The sequence below is a fragment of the Malaclemys terrapin genome, chromosome 3, assembly GCF_027887155.1.
Source record: "Malaclemys terrapin pileata isolate rMalTer1 chromosome 3, rMalTer1.hap1, whole genome shotgun sequence".
Taxonomy (NCBI): Eukaryota; Metazoa; Chordata; order Testudines; family Emydidae; genus Malaclemys; species Malaclemys terrapin.
In genome coordinates, this window is record NC_071507.1 from 986,669 (window position 1) to 1,000,165 (window position 13,497).

At 40.1% G+C, this 13,497-nt stretch overlaps 1 protein-coding gene across 1 annotated transcript in view; it reads left to right on the forward strand.

The window, feature by feature from the left end:
- MRPS5 (mitochondrial ribosomal protein S5) overlaps positions 1 to 13,497 on the forward strand; it is an 85,522-nt gene that overhangs the window by 60,066 nt on the left and 11,959 nt on the right. The window contains exons 6-8 of the mRNA XM_054023185.1: positions 4,775 to 4,865; positions 9,600 to 9,646; positions 10,519 to 10,576. Coding sequence (XP_053879160.1) covers positions 4,775 to 4,865; positions 9,600 to 9,646; positions 10,519 to 10,576 — 196 coding nt within the window. The remainder of the gene's footprint in view (positions 1 to 4,774; positions 4,866 to 9,599; positions 9,647 to 10,518; positions 10,577 to 13,497) is intronic.

The following is a 13,497-nucleotide window of genomic DNA, read 5'->3' on the forward strand; positions in this document are numbered from 1 at the left end:
CAAAGCACAGTGCTATTTCTTTTCTAACCATTGGCGTATGTTTCAGTGGGTTAGTTACAGGGAAGTGTGCATTTGAATAAGCAGTTTGGTACACAGAATATACCTAATATTAAATAAAGTACACAGGAAGCAACACAAGGATATTAACAATAACACACTCGAAGCAAGAAGCCAACCCTGTATATGGTAGAAAGCAAACATGCAAATGTTATAGTCTGTATATAGAGTTTGGTGTGACATAAGTTAGGGCTTGTCTACATTAGTTTGCACTAGCAAGGGTGTAAATTCTAGTGCATGCTAGCGTGTTGCACACAAAGTGGCCAGTGTGGACCCTGTTGGCGCACACTAAAAGTTCCCAATTTCCCACACTTTCACTATCAACGGTTCAGTTCAACTTGTGGAAGCAACAGTGGCCAAACACCCGTATTTTAACCAGCATGTCCCCTGCTCAGCATCACTGGCAGCATGTCAACACCAGTGGAGCTGCACTGGTGGTAGTACAGCAGTGGGAAATTTGAAGAAAACTGCTACATGAGACCCTTATGCATAATTCCTGTAGTTTTTTGGACTAGCTTGAAACACAAAGCTGAGTAGTCTGTGGATGCAACATGAAAATACAGTCAATGTCAGCATGCTTTAATCCAGTATTTCTCAACCTTTTTGATACTAGGGACTGGCTTGCTGCCTTCCTAAACTGTGTCAGGGAGACCTTCGGGACCGGCGCCAGTCCACAGATTGCTCGTTGAGCAACACTGCTCTAATCTGCATAACATTGCTAACAAAACCTGCATCCTGCATTGTTCTAATCATTCATGTCTGCATCTTCTAAGTAGAAATATATTTTCGTTATGCTATTAAAGATTGTTACTGTGATGTAAGTTGGTGTTTAAAGGTCATTGTTTCAATTAACCTTGAGCCACCTAGCAATAATTAGCATGTGTTTAAAGTGAATGTTTTCGGTTTTTAAATAATCTCTCTGGTAGAGTAGGTGGGGTTTTTAACTAATTTTATTACTGCTCCTCCCACAACAGGATTTTTTTGTGGCAAAAATGAAACTTATTAACTATTCCATTATTAATGCATAGAATCACAGATTACAACTTTTTCATAAGTCACTGAATGTTAAGGTTTTCTAGACAATGCTTTTACAAATGGCACAATGAAAGAAAAATATTGCAAAAGTGAAATGTGGCATGAAATTGCAGTGTCTGCGATGTTTGACATTTTTGACTGAAAAATTATAAGGTACACGTGAAATTTCTTGAGTAATAATTCACTTCAAATGAGATGTTGGCTCACACTTGCTTTTCAAATATCATAGCTTTGTCATTGTCTTCAGAATAAATGGAAAGTCGTCTTTTCTCTGGATAATGTTGACAATGTCCATCAGATACAATGAAAAGCATTTCCTAGGTTTGTTTGTTTTAAACCACCTTGGAGAACAGCACCCGAAATGTTACCAATAAGAGAATGAGAGGTCACGGCCATAAACTAAGCTTTTTCAGATAGTTTGGGGTTAGAATTTGGTCTGTCTGGAAAATAGGGTTTTTCTGATGCCAGTTGCAATTTGTATTTTTATAAACAAATCTTCCTACCTTCATCATTCAGCCGCCCAGCCTATACATCGTTGGCTTGGGATGTTTGAGAGATTGCGAGTGGAACATTAAACTATGAAGTAATTTACAGTTTGGTAGCCTGGAATGTGGTTCTGACTTACAGATCCTCCTATGAAAATAAACAAAAACAATTTCTGATATTACCTCTATGGATATGCCTTCATTGCAGCGGTAACCCAGATGATCAACACTTGGGTTATCCCAGTTCAGGTGTGAGCGAGCCACACTTGAGTTACTGAGTCCACTCTGGTGCTGCACTTACTCATGTGGGTCTCTAGGACTTATGTGGGCACATCATATAGTTCTTAGTGCTGCAGTGAGCTGAGACCCTCTGATTCTTTCCGAGCAAATTGTGGGAGAGTTTGTCTGTCCTGGGCACACACGGGGAATTGTAGGAAGGCATTGGAGGACTGTCAGCATTCGAGTAGCTTAGCCTGCATCCTCACTGCAAAGTGCATGGGTTACCTGAGTGAAAGCAGCACTTGGGCTTTAGCCTATATTACCAGTCAGGCCAACTAGCCTGAGTTGAAAACACCACCACGCTTGGGTCAGAAGTTTATTCTATGGATGGGTCTAGGGGCAAGACCCAAATAAGAGCACGAGTTACTTCTGCAGCTTCTCTTTAGGCTATAGCATCCCGATTTGTACTGCCATTATTCCTCCTTTGAAACTGTAGCTATTCCTTCCTTTTTATAAATAAATATTTTATGTGGTTTGGTTTGGTTTTTCAAAGAGGTGCTCTGTTATTTTCATTTCTCCAGAGAAAGCTGAATTTAAATGTGTTAGCACTGAATAATGAATGAAGTGAGGAGAATCAATTCAAGATACATACACTGTGACTAAGGTTGACAATATATCAGTGTACAGATTTTAAAGGTTAGCATTAAAACTGGGTTGAATCAAGGTCTAATAAATGGGTAATTGTGACTTGATTTCAGTCGCTTTTTTGAGCTGTGCTGTTTATAAAAGTGACAAGCTGTTAATTCTGTATTAATTAATTCCATTGTCTTATAATGATGTGCTTTCAGCTGCATAGTCTAATTCCTAAGTAGGGAGGGGAATACTGTGGACTGTGTTCCAGAAAAGGGATGTGTTCTTTGATTTAATAAGGCAAAGGGAGAAAGATAGATAGAATCTAAGGACACTGATGTTCTAACAGTCATGGCTGTCTGTTCACATTACCAAGCTTGAAAGGCCTTTACAGAGTTTGAAGAGAGATGTGATCGCTCTGATTCTGATGGGTGACTGAACACATTTTCCTTCAGAGCTGCTCAGAAACAGCTGACAAGTACAGTTTTCGAAATTGTTCTTCTTAAGGAGCCCATTCCATGTGTTGTGATTGCCACCTCCTGGAGAAGGGAGAAAAACAAGGTCTTCATAGAGACTTGTAATCCCAGGTTTTTGAGCCTATGCATATCCACCTTTGTATGTGCACGCACATGTTAAGAATGTGGTGTAAGCATACACACAATTGCATGCAGAGCAAACGTATATTTTAGATACAGCATGAAGAGCAGCTTTCGTTGTCAGAATCATAGCATTTAAGGCCAGAAGGAACACCAAATCACCTCCTGTATGTCACAAGTCTCCAGCACCATCCAGCACCCACTCACTAAACCCAACAACCAAAATTGGACAGAAGTATTACAGCCCACAGGAGAATAGGCTATTATGTGACACAGAGAGAGAGTAGGAGGGGCTGAGGTGCACCTTTCATTCTACTTCAGCTTGTTTTCTGTTGTTCCATATTATTACAGGGTTTCTTTCCTATATCAAATTGCCTGCATGGGTCTGTCTTTCTGTCTTTCTGTCTTTCTTTCAAGGGTCTTTGCTGATCAGGCCATTCCTGCCAAATATAAGTCAAAGGAAAAACTATTAACTTGTAACAAGCTGTTAGTAAAGCTTAGAGTATGTAAAGATGATGCATCTCTAGAATGTGTGCATCTTGAATTTAACATAATTACTGTAATGGAAACCAAGGGGTTTTCAGAGGGTCTCACTCTTGGGCTGTTCCCTTGAAGCCAATGGGAGTTTTCCTTTGTATGTCGGGGGTACAGAATGAGGCCAACGCAGGGTGCTTTTTGGAAATCCTCCCCCAAATGTTGCTGCTACGAGACTGACTTCTTGAGACACTAATACAGTTATTAAAAGGATTGTGCTTCTTGAAATATGCTTGTATTAACTGTAATTCAGCTGTTGGTGCTATACTGTAAAGGAATCATATTGGTGTTTCCAGAAAGTGTACCCTCGTACAGGGTATCTCCCCCCCCCCCCCCCCTTTTCCAAAAGGACAAGGAAAGCCTATCCTGGGAAATGAATGGCAAAAAAAACTCTCTCTCCGTGCAATATGGTAATATTGAGGTACTAAATCAGGAAATACCAGTAGATGATTTAAAAAAACCTCAAGTAGCAAAGGGTGGGAGAAAGGAACCATTACCCCATTTTACAGATGGGAACTTGGGCGCAGACGTGAAGTAATTGCAAGAGGGAGTCTGGCAGAGCCAGGAAGTGGGTTCCATTGCAGTACTGCGGATTTTTGTGTCCAATTCTTCCGAAATCAGTGATATTTTCACTGTACTTGGAAGTATGTGTAGAGTTTGTATTAGTATCTTTACCCCTGGAAATCAGATTAGCTGCCACTGCCTCAGTAAGTAATTTGAGATCCCAGTCTTCAAATGGTATAAAGCAATAACCTGCCTTGGGCAGTTTCTATGAGAGAGCTTCTAACATGTGTCAGTTTGAGGTGGGAAGCAAGACGTTAATGTCTTTTTACATTTTCATTAATTTTCTTTCTTTGCTGTGATATTTCTTAAGCAGGATGCTTGAAATTAAGTGTGAAGTTGATCATAATACAGGATGTTCATTTATTATGTAACTAAACAGTACAGAGGAGATCACAGAAAATGTTCCTTTTGCTTTAGTGAAGCCACACTGTAATGCTTATTTTATGTTGTTGTGCACTAGTTAATACAGTAACAGAATTTTTAGCAGACTTAAATCTTTAAAGTCAGTTCCCATTCTATATAATATTCATTCACAAAAATGTAGCATGTGTCTAAGCTCTTCTCTTACAAATCTGTCTTTTTAGTAAAGTGATTAATTTTTTTTTTAAGAAGACAAAGTGCCTCATAGCAAACTGCTTTGGTTTTTTCCGTCAGGTGAAACATGTATTTAATATGACAGCAAAGGAAGGCAGAAGAAGATCAGTTAGTGCCCTAGTGGTTGTTGGAAATGGAAATGGGGCTGCAGGTAGGTGTAATTATAATGTATTTGAAAGGTGCCAAGTGAATGATGCTGGGGTAGGGCTGTGGGAAGCATGTTGTTCAAAGGGATGTTTATTAATCTGATTGGTTTTTAAACAACAAATTCATTTTGGGGGTGGAATATTAACATACATATCAATATACCAAGAGAAAGAACAGTAGAATCAAGGTTTACAATGGAAATGTACAATCAGTGATGATTATGAAAAAAATGCCCATCAAGGACACTTCTATTTTCTTTTACACAAAACAAAGTAATATACTAATAAGATTAGAGTATAATTGTCAGTTATAACAGCCACTCTTATTTAATTCCTGAGTGACAAAGGCAATATCACTGGCAGATCAAAATGGAGTATGTGATTTCCTTTTCATGCTGTTCCTTTTTGCTTTGGGGCATCACATTATTTATGATTAAAAAGAACCTCCAAAGCTTTATGACGTTGAGTGGTTTGGAGTGTTCATTAGAACAATTAAAGTCATTAAGAAAGGGGGACCAAACTTATGGCAATTTCCATGTTCTGAAAATAGGTTTTACCTTCTCTAGTACATGCCACACTTGCTGTAACCAGTGTATGACAGGATGGTAGGACTGATTCCTGTACCCTTACGAGTTTTTTCCCAGATAGGCAACTGGATAGAAGGTTATTTCTTTTTGTTTTTCTCATCCTGTACCTCAGTATAATCTGTCCAAAGTATTATTTCTTCCATCTGAAATTTAATGCCTGATTTACTTTATTATAGGATAAGTCTACATTTACTTTATTATAGGATAAGTCTGTAACATTTTCTATGCTACCTTCTTGCTCACACTAAACTTTGTTACTTTATAGAAATTTACTCTTTTTTAAAAAAAAAAAAATCCAGTTTCTGATGGAGTTCTCTTTAAATAGTACATCCAGGAATGTTAATGAAAAATAAAATACTTTGATGAAACCCTGGAAGTGTAGTCAATGGCAAGACTTCCGTTGACATCAGCAGCTCAGGGTTTTACCAGTTTTGTTTTACTTCTCCCCTGCAGATATTTATATCGGTTTCTTCAACATGGAAGAAAATTACTATGTATTAGGGCATCAACGAAACTAACTGTAGATAAAGTGCTGTCAGTTGCACAAAGCAAACTGAAAAAAATAGAAACCTCAGATTGTGATGGGTCTAATAATTATTGGCTGTGGACAGGTGCATTTGAAGACAAGTATTTACAAGCTTCTCAATACAAGAAGAAGGGAAGACTAGAGGCTGGCTAGAGGGGAGTGGTTGGCTTAATTTTCCTCAGAGTGGGTCTCAGCTTTCAAACGTTTGGGAAATGCTGCATTAAAGTCAGGGCGAGGATTCCTTCTTCAAAGGAGACATTAGCAATCTAAGTCAGACAAGGCCCCAATCACATGTACCTTGTCTTTGCAAACAAAAGGGGAAGTATATTAAGTCTCCCTGTGTGCCCATATGCAAATGAGGGAATTTTGGGGAAAATATGCAACCAGTTCAGCTGAACCAGTGTTAGCACTGATGGGAGCCCTAATGTAGACAAAGCTCCAATGGTTTCTGATGTCTTCAACACTGCATTGAACTTACTGAGGAGACGGGCTAATTAATAAAGGTAAAAAATGCTGAAATCCACCAGAGACTTGTCTACACTTGAGCTCCTGCTACTTCAGCTGGACTAGAGAGCAAATCTCTTCCTAAAATTATATAGGGTAGGCAAAGGCAATGTGCCCAGTACTTCACGTAGTGTGAATGGGTGTCTCAGGAATCCAGCACCATGCATCATGAAAAACCTTCTCCTAACCTTTTTTTGATCATTAAAAATGGCTAAAGAAATATTCCCATTTAAACTCCCTTTGTGCTGATGATGTCATTGCCTAGTGAATAGAATTGACCTCTGACACCTGGTCAACACACAGTTTTTATACTGCTATAATTGTCATGTAGGAGGGTGATTTTTACTGATAGAGTTAAACCAATCCAACCCATAGTGTGGATTCAGTTATACCCGTATAGAAGTGCCTTATGCGGGTTTATTCTTATTCCCCTTCCCATACGGGAACAGCTATACTGATATAAAGCACCTTTGTGCACCTTTTATATGCGCAGTAAGGTGCTATACTACTTTAACTATACCACTATTCAACTTCTTATGTGGACAAGTCCTCTTAGCTTGTTTGCTTTGCCCCCGCGAAGAGAAAAATAAATCAGAGTACTCTTTACAGCACATTTTTAATGTAAAACAAAGGGAAAACATTCCATAAGGCTGCTAGGCCTATAAACACTTGTATTTTTCACTTTGTATTTTAAAACTTAGATGCCAACAGACAGTAAGTGTGCACTGGAAATATAAAGTTGAGCCAGAAAACTACACATGCTTTCTAAATAAATGCAAGTTTCATCTCTAAAGGTTCTGTTTCATCTGGTCAGTTACAAAAATTTAACAGTGCCTGCTCACTTCAGTAGCCAGGGTTTGCGTGAGACATTTGTTGAAGCATTGGACTAAACTGTGAGGACAAAGTAATACTAGACAGACTTAGCGTTTTGTCATAATGAGATCTCCAAACAAACTGCACGGCTGCCCTTTGTTATGCTGCGATTATTTATTCTTTGCCAGTTCTGCTTCATGGGAATCAGTTTGACTCTCTTTAAATTATATAATAAAAGAGTTAACCTTTTGCATGCAGGACAAGCTTTATTTAACAAGCATTCTTGAAAATATAATGCTATCAGTTGTTTTCTTAAAAAAAAAAAAAAAAAAAAAAAAAAAAAGGTTTCCTCCCCATTTTGTGGGTGGTTCCCACGTACATTGGGCTGTAACTGGAGTGCCAAAGGGACTTGGAGAGAATAGAAACGGGAGGAATTAAACTGAGATTCAGCCTGGAAAATGCAAGGTAATGGTTTTGGTAAAACCTAGCAAGAAGTAGGAACCAGGGGTGTATTGTAAGGGTGACAGCGGACAGGACGTTACATATGAGTGTATTGTTATATGGCTGCAATAAAAGCAGTTCAGTTTTGGAGACATACGCAAAAAGTTCACGTCACAGAAGTAAATGGTCTCATTTTATTATGGGCAGAGCAAGTAGCACCACCTATTATTAAGGTTGCCTGATACGTCCCAGTATAAGTCCCTATTTTCAATTGCTTAAAACTTGGCTAGACTCTAACCATTTAGGATGAGATTTTCCATGCGGGGTGTCTATCTCAGGCTGAATATTTTTTTTGAAAATTACAGCCAAAGTGCTTCAGCCATTTCTGAGATCAAGGCTAAAGGAAAATACTTAGTTTTGCCCATGTTGAAATATTCTACCAGCCTTCCATGCTCTTGCCCTTCCATTCCATGATAAACATAGTATGTGATCATTCAATTAAAGATGGTTCCATGATGCATACGTATCATAGCGCCATTGGTTCTGGCATTTCCTAGCTTTTGAATCCTTGACTTCGCAACCTTCATGTGTGTATGTCTCATATACATATACAAAACTACATTACACGAACATTAAGGTACCAAAGTCCAGCACTCAGAAGTTAGGAAATGCCAGAATTAAGGTGCATCCATGGCATCTGCACAGAATTAAGGCCATCTGGAATCCAATAGTGATAGTAAGATTTTCTGTGTTAATGAGGCCAACTTTGACCATCTGATTATTCATTTCTCCCATACCTATCTCCACACTTTCTTCCATGCTACCCCCTCCCAACTGAGTCCATAATGCTACAGCCTGCTTCAGATCCTCTCTCAAGACCTGCCTTTGCTGTGATTCATGCAAGAAGTGAGTGGTGGGCCTGATCACACTGACTTCAGTGGGCTTTGGGCCAGGTCCTAGAGCAGGGTTACAACCCCCATCACCTGCCAAAACAACAACAACAAAAACCAAAATATCCCAAATCCATGATTTGGAACCACCCCTTGTGCATGTTGTCAGCCTACGTAATTGTAATATAGCCTATAACCCTCATCCTCTCTCCTGTTGTCTGTCACTCTCAATTGTCTTCTCTTAAGCTGACTCTATGCTTTTCGGGACAAGCATTGTCTATTGACAGTACCACAGTACTAATAAAAATAGGACTAGATCCCGGAATTCAGTGAAGTTCTTGTACTAACTTTTTTCTGTTAGCTATAGTAACAGCATGTACTAGAATGTAAGAGGAAGGTTCAGGGTTTCTTATCTTAACTTGTTTATGTGCTTTGCTGCTGTTTCTCTCTGTTGGTAAAACTTAATTTTCATATTCCCCATGTTTGGCTCTGTACAATCACCCTATTTAGCCACTCTTACCTCTTGTTTTTGGTTCCACTGTTTTTTTTTTACTATTGCAGCTATTATGCCTGTTTTGTTTTCTGTTCCCCCACTTCCAAAAAGTTGGCAGGTGTCTTGAAGCTCTTTAAACAGAGGGGTCCCTCTTGGACACAACAGTAAGGTATGAGGGATTGGTTGGAACAAATGGATGTGGGAAATCTCTTTCCTTGGCCAACCTGATTTGACTTTGATTGTTACAACAATACTGCATCCAGTTGTTAGATAGTTGTAAATATTACATTTTTATGGGTCTTTTTCTTGTCCATTTCTTTCATATGTCTAATTCAGTGGAGTGGAAATAACAGGTGCTGAGGTTAGGGTAGTAGAAATGACATGTTTAATCACATAGCTCTCGCTGAACCCCTGTAAGAGGAGTAAGTATGTACTGTTTACATTGTGTATATGTTTTTAATAATGCATCTACTTGTCTCTCTCAGGTTTTGCAGTGGGGAAAGCAAGTGACAGGATGACAGCTTTAAGAAAAGTATGTAATTTAAAAAGTAAATGTAAATATTTCATACCTGTTGTAGTTATCAAATATAGAAATGTTTGTAAGTATCAGTGTTTAGTAAACACTATTAATAGAGTTTTGCCTGGATACAAAATAAATAGCTTGTTCGTTTTAGTAATAGGTTCACTTATTCATGGGTGTCCCAAATTGGATACTACTATCTCTTGCAGTTGACATGTTGTATTTCGAAAAAATACATGAACAGGGATGGCTCTGGTAACTTTATATGCATTGTTCCCAGTTACTTTCATTTCAGAGTTGCAGTATCTTTGAAAGAAGGAAAAATCTTTATTAAAAAATCTAATTAAAATTTTTTTTTTCTGACTGCTTTTTTGTATGTGTTTTTATTTTGGTTAGGGGTTGCTTTTGTTGTTGTTCTTTTTTTAGGACAAATACCCTTGTCTGTGGAGTTTCAGGTTACAATTTAAGACTTCTAATGTTCAGGCACCCCAGTCAGCATAGGTTTTTTGTTTTTCTCTGAAGCATAGTGGCTTTCTCAAGTCTTCCCTAGGTTTTAGAATGACACATGGTTTCCAGGAATCCTGCTCATATGTTGTAATGCCCAGCTCAGTTGTCATCAAACAGTAATGATAAAATAACCAAACTTGGATACCACTGTTACTGAGTGAAGATAAATCTATGTGAGACTGCATCCACTTAGTTGAAAACATTTTATTTGATTAGAATTGTTGAAATTCAGTATGGCATCGAGGTGGGCGAAAAGTGACTCTCGTTTTCCTGAGTGTAGTTTTGTTTGGATGAACAGCTGCAGATTTGAGGTACTCCAGTCAAAGTAACTTTAACAATTATTGTAAGAAGAAATATTTTGCTTGTTTGTTTTCTAGGCAAAGAACAGAGCAATTCACTATTTACACTATGTAGAGCGATATCAAAACTACACAAGTAAGTACGAAGGGTTTTTTTTTTTTTAGACTCCTCCTTTAAAAGTTTCAAACTGGTGTTAAAAACACCAACCTGCAGCCAGCTGTTACAAAAGGAAACATAATAACTAAACTTTTTCTTGCCTGAACGTATTACATTGTAATTCTGCTTGTGTTGTTCCATTCCTTCAGTGTGCTCTCTTAAATCTCAGCCCCAGACTGTTCTGGCTAGACATATTGATCGCGTCAGATAGTTCCGTGCCGACCGCTGTGCAAAAATAGTCACCATTATCTGGGATGAATATCCAGTTTACCCTTTATTTTCATTCAGTCTCAAATCAACAGTTATAGGAAGATCAACAAAGCGAAGTCGTGGCTTGGTCTCATAATATGGGTTGCTCTTCCCCATGCACTAAACTGGGAGATTTTTTTTTTCCCCCCCAAGTTTAAAATTTGAATCTCGAAAACCTAAGAGATGCCAAGACTTTCAGACTCGTTAAAACTCTTATAGCGTTTACAGCTCGTGTAGATCTATGCGAGCACAATTTGACCTCTGCTGGGCCTGCACCTTGTATAAGTCACCTGCTTCCTATAGCTGACTTGCTGGCCCCGTGCCCTTCTCAAACCACTTCACTTTTCCTAAGCACCCCAGCAAGTCACGGTCTCTTCCTGCAGGCCTCTGGAAAAGGGAATGTTGGTAGTTGGTGCATTAGGGCGGGAGGAGTTCAGCGTTTGATGCTCTTTGGTAGCTCCAGAGTAACTCAGGTTCTCAGGAGATGAGCCCCACAGCAGGCAGAGTGTCCTCCCATATGTGTGTCGCATGCTAGCACAGTGGGCCTGATCCTGATTGGGGCTCTGGGCATTACTATGAAGAAAAATAATCTTCCTGCACACCTCCTGCCACCTTAGGAGAGATCCTGTGTCCAGCAGAGCTCCTGAGTGTGCAGGAAGGAGTCCTGGTGCTGTCCAGGCAAACCGTGGTAGATTACAGCATTGAACTATGGCCATTGCTTTGCACTAAGCAGGTTTCAGAGTCTTCTAGTGTGAAGCGATGTATGATTTTTCCTCATGTTCTGTTTAAAAGACCCAAGGAATTCTAGACAGAAAACAACATTAAGAGAATGTGAACATTGCGTGGTCGAACATTCAAATAAAAACACAAAGCCAAAGCTCAGGTTGCCCACAAAACAGGCTTCACTGTTGTTGCTTCTCAAATAATGCAATTTAATGACGTATAAAATGTTTTCTAACCTTAAATACGTGTGTAGTATCTTCTAGTACTGTGTACTGCTCTCTTTATACCAGACAGTCAGTGAAAAACATTAGTATACAGCTCTATAGAATAAATCATTATTACACAAAGCATTATACATAATGCTACGATTTTGTCACGTAGGTCGCAGAAGTCATGGAATCCGTGACTTCCACCCCAGGGGCTGGGAGCTACAGGGTCCTGATGCCTCCCGCAGCGGCAGGGAACTGCAAGGTACCCCTGCTACCTGAGGCAGTGGGCCCCCAAGTTCCCAGCCACCATGGGCAGTGGGGGTACCCCACAACTCCTAGCCTCTGCGAGGGATGGGGATCCCTACAGCTCCCCGCCAGCCGCTCTTCTGCAGACCTCACAAAGGGTCTTGCTATATAATGGAAAAAGATCAGCAGTGGTGTCACACCCAGAGTTTTAGGACATGGGAGCTACTTACTAGTCTGGCACCCGACATCAGTGTTAGTTCCTTAAACCTAGTTGTGCCCATCCTGTCACAAATGGAGATGAGTAGTAGGGTTTTGGAGGGTGAATTAGATGCTCCAGTTAATAAGAATGAGAGGAGTGTCGGGCACATAAGCATCTAGCTGAAACTCCTTTCCCCCCTCATCCTGCCACTCTTTATGGTTTACTTGTAAGAAATATTTTTCTCTGAATTATGTCGTGTGAAAGGCCCTTGAGAGCAGGAGTAAGGACTATACATCAAGCACTGCAGAATGTCCAAAGGAAACAACGTGAAAACGTGGAGTAATCTCTTTCAGTTGTAGTAATCTTGGGTGGTGTTTGTATCCGGTATCATTAAAAAAATTTCAGAGAGAAGTGATTTTGTTAAATTTGCCATCTCCTTTTAAGTCGATAAAATAAAGCTCTGGGGTCCCCTTGGGGCTTATTCCGAGGCCAGGGATAATTCCACAGCTGTAGTCTGGGGCCATGTTACCAGCTGGCAGTTCTAGCGCCCTGCAGAGCAGCACAGGACTCTTCCGCTGAGCCATCTTCAGCCCAAGTGCTAGAACCCCCCCCCCCCCGCCCTAGAGCTGCTGAGTTGCTCTGGGGACGCTGACACTGCATTTTAAGACCATGGTGATGAGTCTCGGAGCCCGTGTCTGCCGTGTAGACGGTGCAGCTCAGGCTCTGAAACTCACCCTTCATCGCCGGGCTTCAGCACCCGAGCTCCAGCCCAAGCCAACTGTCTTCACAGCTGTGTTCAGTGCCATAGCATGAGCCCAGCGAGCCTGAGTCTGTCGATCCAGGCTCTGAGACGTGCTGCCACAGGTTTTAAAATGCAGTGCAGATGTATCCTCTGAGGTTAGGTCCTATGTGTCCAGCTAGCTCCAGCCAAGCACTAAGGGGATTTGGATTGTGTCTCAGGAATAAAGCAACCTAAGGTCTTGGGACAGTGGATAACTTGCAGGGAAACCCTAGGAACAGCCAAGCTTGGGGAGAAATCTTAGGCTGAGGGTTTTTCAGGGTGTTTTGTTTTGTTTTTTTGGGTGGGGTGGGAGGTTGTTTGTTACCACTAAACCTAAATCCCAGGAAGGAGGTAAGTTTGCGCCATATATAAACACTGTGCAAAGCAGGGTGGGATCATAACCTGCTTATTAACACTCTGTATTTTGCAAGTGACTGTTGATTCTGTCTATATAATATTGCAGTAATATTTGCTGTTGTAAAAAGGTCATTTT